Source organism: Myotis daubentonii, chromosome 3 (assembly GCF_963259705.1).
Source record: "Myotis daubentonii chromosome 3, mMyoDau2.1, whole genome shotgun sequence".
NCBI lineage: Eukaryota > Metazoa > Chordata > Mammalia > Chiroptera > Vespertilionidae > Myotis > Myotis daubentonii.
The window spans coordinates 144,878,992-144,881,752 of NC_081842.1; the positions used below are offsets into that span (position 1 = coordinate 144,878,992).

The window sequence follows — 2,761 nt, forward strand, 5'->3', positions numbered from 1 at the left end:
CACAGCAAGTCAAACTGCATTGTCTCACCACAGTGTCTCATCTCGAGGACACTCGGACCGTCAACCATGCAACCCGCGTGGCCTCGAGACCAATCAGCACGGGGCCATGGTCAGCACAACCGCCAGGGACATCTGAGCGATTCACTGTGGCATTCGAGGACCCACGAGGCTGAGGCCGGGCCAGTAGGCTTTGCGTCTCCTAGAGAACGCTCTGTTCAGACTAGAATCTCCTCGCTGCCAGGGAGGCCGCAGCGCACGCCCACGCGCAGGCGCAGGCTCAGACGCACGCAGGGCCCTGCAGAGGGCGCAAAGGAGGCCGCAGCGCATGCGCAGGCGCAAGCAGGGCCCTCCAGGAGGCGCGCGACCCCGAGCTCAGCGGCTGCCTGACGCGCATGCTCGTCTCCGGCTTCTCCTCCCGGCCGCACCACCATCAGGGCCGGTCCTCTCACCGCCATGTCGGATTACTGCTCTCCCAAATACCAGAGTGGAGACTTAGTGTTTGCCAAACTCAAGGGCTATGCGCACTGGCCCGCCAGGGTAGAGCACATGGCCGAACACAACCGCTATCAAGTGTTCTTCTTCGGGACCCACGAGACGGCCCTCCTGGGCCCCAAACACCTCTTCCCGTACGCCGAGTGCAAGGAGAAGTTCGGTAAGCCCAACAAGAGGAGGGGCTTCAGCGAGGGGCTGTGGGAGATCGAGAACAACCCCACCATCCAGGCCTGCGACGACCAGGGCCCCCTCGAGAAGAGCAGCACCGAGGGGCCTCCGCCCAACGCCTCCGAGGCCGGTGAGGCCCAGAAGGGCCCCCGCGGCGGCGATGAGAACGGGGAGCTGTGTGTCGAAGAGCAGGCCCGGAAGCGGGAGGAGATGGGGCCGTGGAAGCGGGAGGAGTTGGGGCCCCTGAAGCGGAGCGCCGAGGACCTGCTGGAGGACGTCCTCAAACGCCCCAAGGAGGCCGATCTGGAAGGCGAGGAGGCGGCGGCCGAGGGGGCGGAGGCGGAAGCGGAAGCTGCCTGCGAGGCTGTGAGGCCCGTTTTGGTGGAGTCGTTGGAGCCGGGCCCCGCCTGGGGGCCGCCGCAGGAAGGAGGGGAGCTGCAGGAAGAGGCTGCCGAGGTGGGAGGGGAGGCCGAGGTCCCAGGTGATGGAGACCACGAGAGCCTGTAGTCACCAGAGTCAACAAGAGCCCCCTCCCCGTCCCCACCGCGGCCTCTTCAGGGGCCGTGAACTGAGACCGCCTCCCCAGCCCTGCCCCCCCCTCCCCCCTCCCCCCTCCCCCCTGGATGGCTGGATGGGCAGGCCACCCGCTCACCTCTGCCCCCTGCCCCTGGGATGTGACGAGGCCATCTGCCTTCCTGCCTGGAACTGCCGCCCGAGTCTTCTGGCCAGCACCATTCCCACCTCCCAGCACCCAGCTCTCCCCCCGACATTCCGGACCTCTGCGCAGGGATCCAGCGGGAGTGGAAGGGAAGAGGATGACGAGCAAGGCGGACTTCAGAGGCCCGGAGGGAGCGATCCTGGAACTTTGGTGGGGGGTGGACGGTGGCAGGGGAGCGCCGTCTTCCCGAGTTCCTGTCCGCTTCTCCCATCCCTACTGGACAGCTTGTGGGGGAGGCACTCCTTTCCAAAAGTATTTTTTACTGACCCAGGGAGTTCTTACGTTGTAGTTTTTCATAAAATTATTTGGGGGACCAACAAGTTGTTTGTAAAATTGGAAGGCTTAGCTTTGCCCAGCTTCTGGGATGGGAATGGTGAGGAACATCTAGCCCCATTTAGATCTCTAAGACCACATGGGTGGTTCTGGGAAGACCCTTGGCCAGCCTTCCCTACAACCTCAAGGCCATCCTATAGTCATATATGACAAGGCACATAGTTTAGGAAACATTTTTAATAAAAGGAAATACTTTTTTTTAAATTAAGAACTACCCCTGGGTATACCTCCATGAGGCTCCTAACTCTTCCATTGCTACCCACCTCCCTTAGATGAGCTAGGAGGTTCCCCTTTTTTTCAGGGTTCGATACCATTCTTTTTGTAGTTAAGGCTTTGTTGTTTGCAGTGTAATTTCCCATCCACATTTCCCAGCCGGCCACCAGACCTGATACATAACCTATTGAGAAGAAGGAAAAATAAGTGGCCCCTCTTCACCTGTTCTGGTGGTCTCTCTATGCCCTTTTCATCTTTTTATCTCTTCCACCCCCAGTCTTCTCCCTTGGGCTCTGATGAAAAATTGTTGACTAGCGATGGAAGTTTAGATCTGAAGTATTTCCGTTCTAGAAAATAAAGCTCTTTGATTACGTTAAAACAAATCTCAGGTCTGTTTCTTTGGTTTCTGAAGAATTGGCCCTTAAATTAATGCTCATCTTAGTTTCTATAAATCCTATGTAAAAATATTTTATTTTTAAGTCCTCACCTGAGGATATGTTTCTCTATTGATTTTAGAAAGAGTAAGCGGGGGGAGAGAGAGAAGAACATCAAAATATTGTTTGGTTGCCTTCTGTATGTGTCCCATCTGGGGATTGAACCTGTGACTTGGGTATGTGCCCTGACAGAATCAAACCTGCAGCCTTTTTGCTTATGGGACAAAATTCCAACCAACTGATGCACCAAGTCAGGGCTATACAGGGATATTTTAGAATCACCCTTGATAAACCTTTATTATCTTAAAATCTCTATTCCTCACACCATCTAGCATAGTCACTGCCACTGACTAGAATGAATTGAAACAAGTTACAAAATATTTGAATGGTAAGTAAATGAGAA

General features: G+C 55.6%; 1 protein-coding gene across 1 annotated transcript; it reads left to right on the forward strand.

Annotated features, from left to right (window-relative positions):
- Positions 1–453: 453 nt before the first annotated feature.
- HDGFL1 (HDGF like 1) lies at positions 454–1,167 on the forward strand. The gene has a single exon (XM_059686063.1). It carries the CDS (start codon positions 454–456, stop codon positions 1,165–1,167), a length of 714 nt encoding a protein of 237 aa, XP_059542046.1.
- The last annotated feature ends 1,594 nt before the right edge of the window (positions 1,168–2,761 follow it).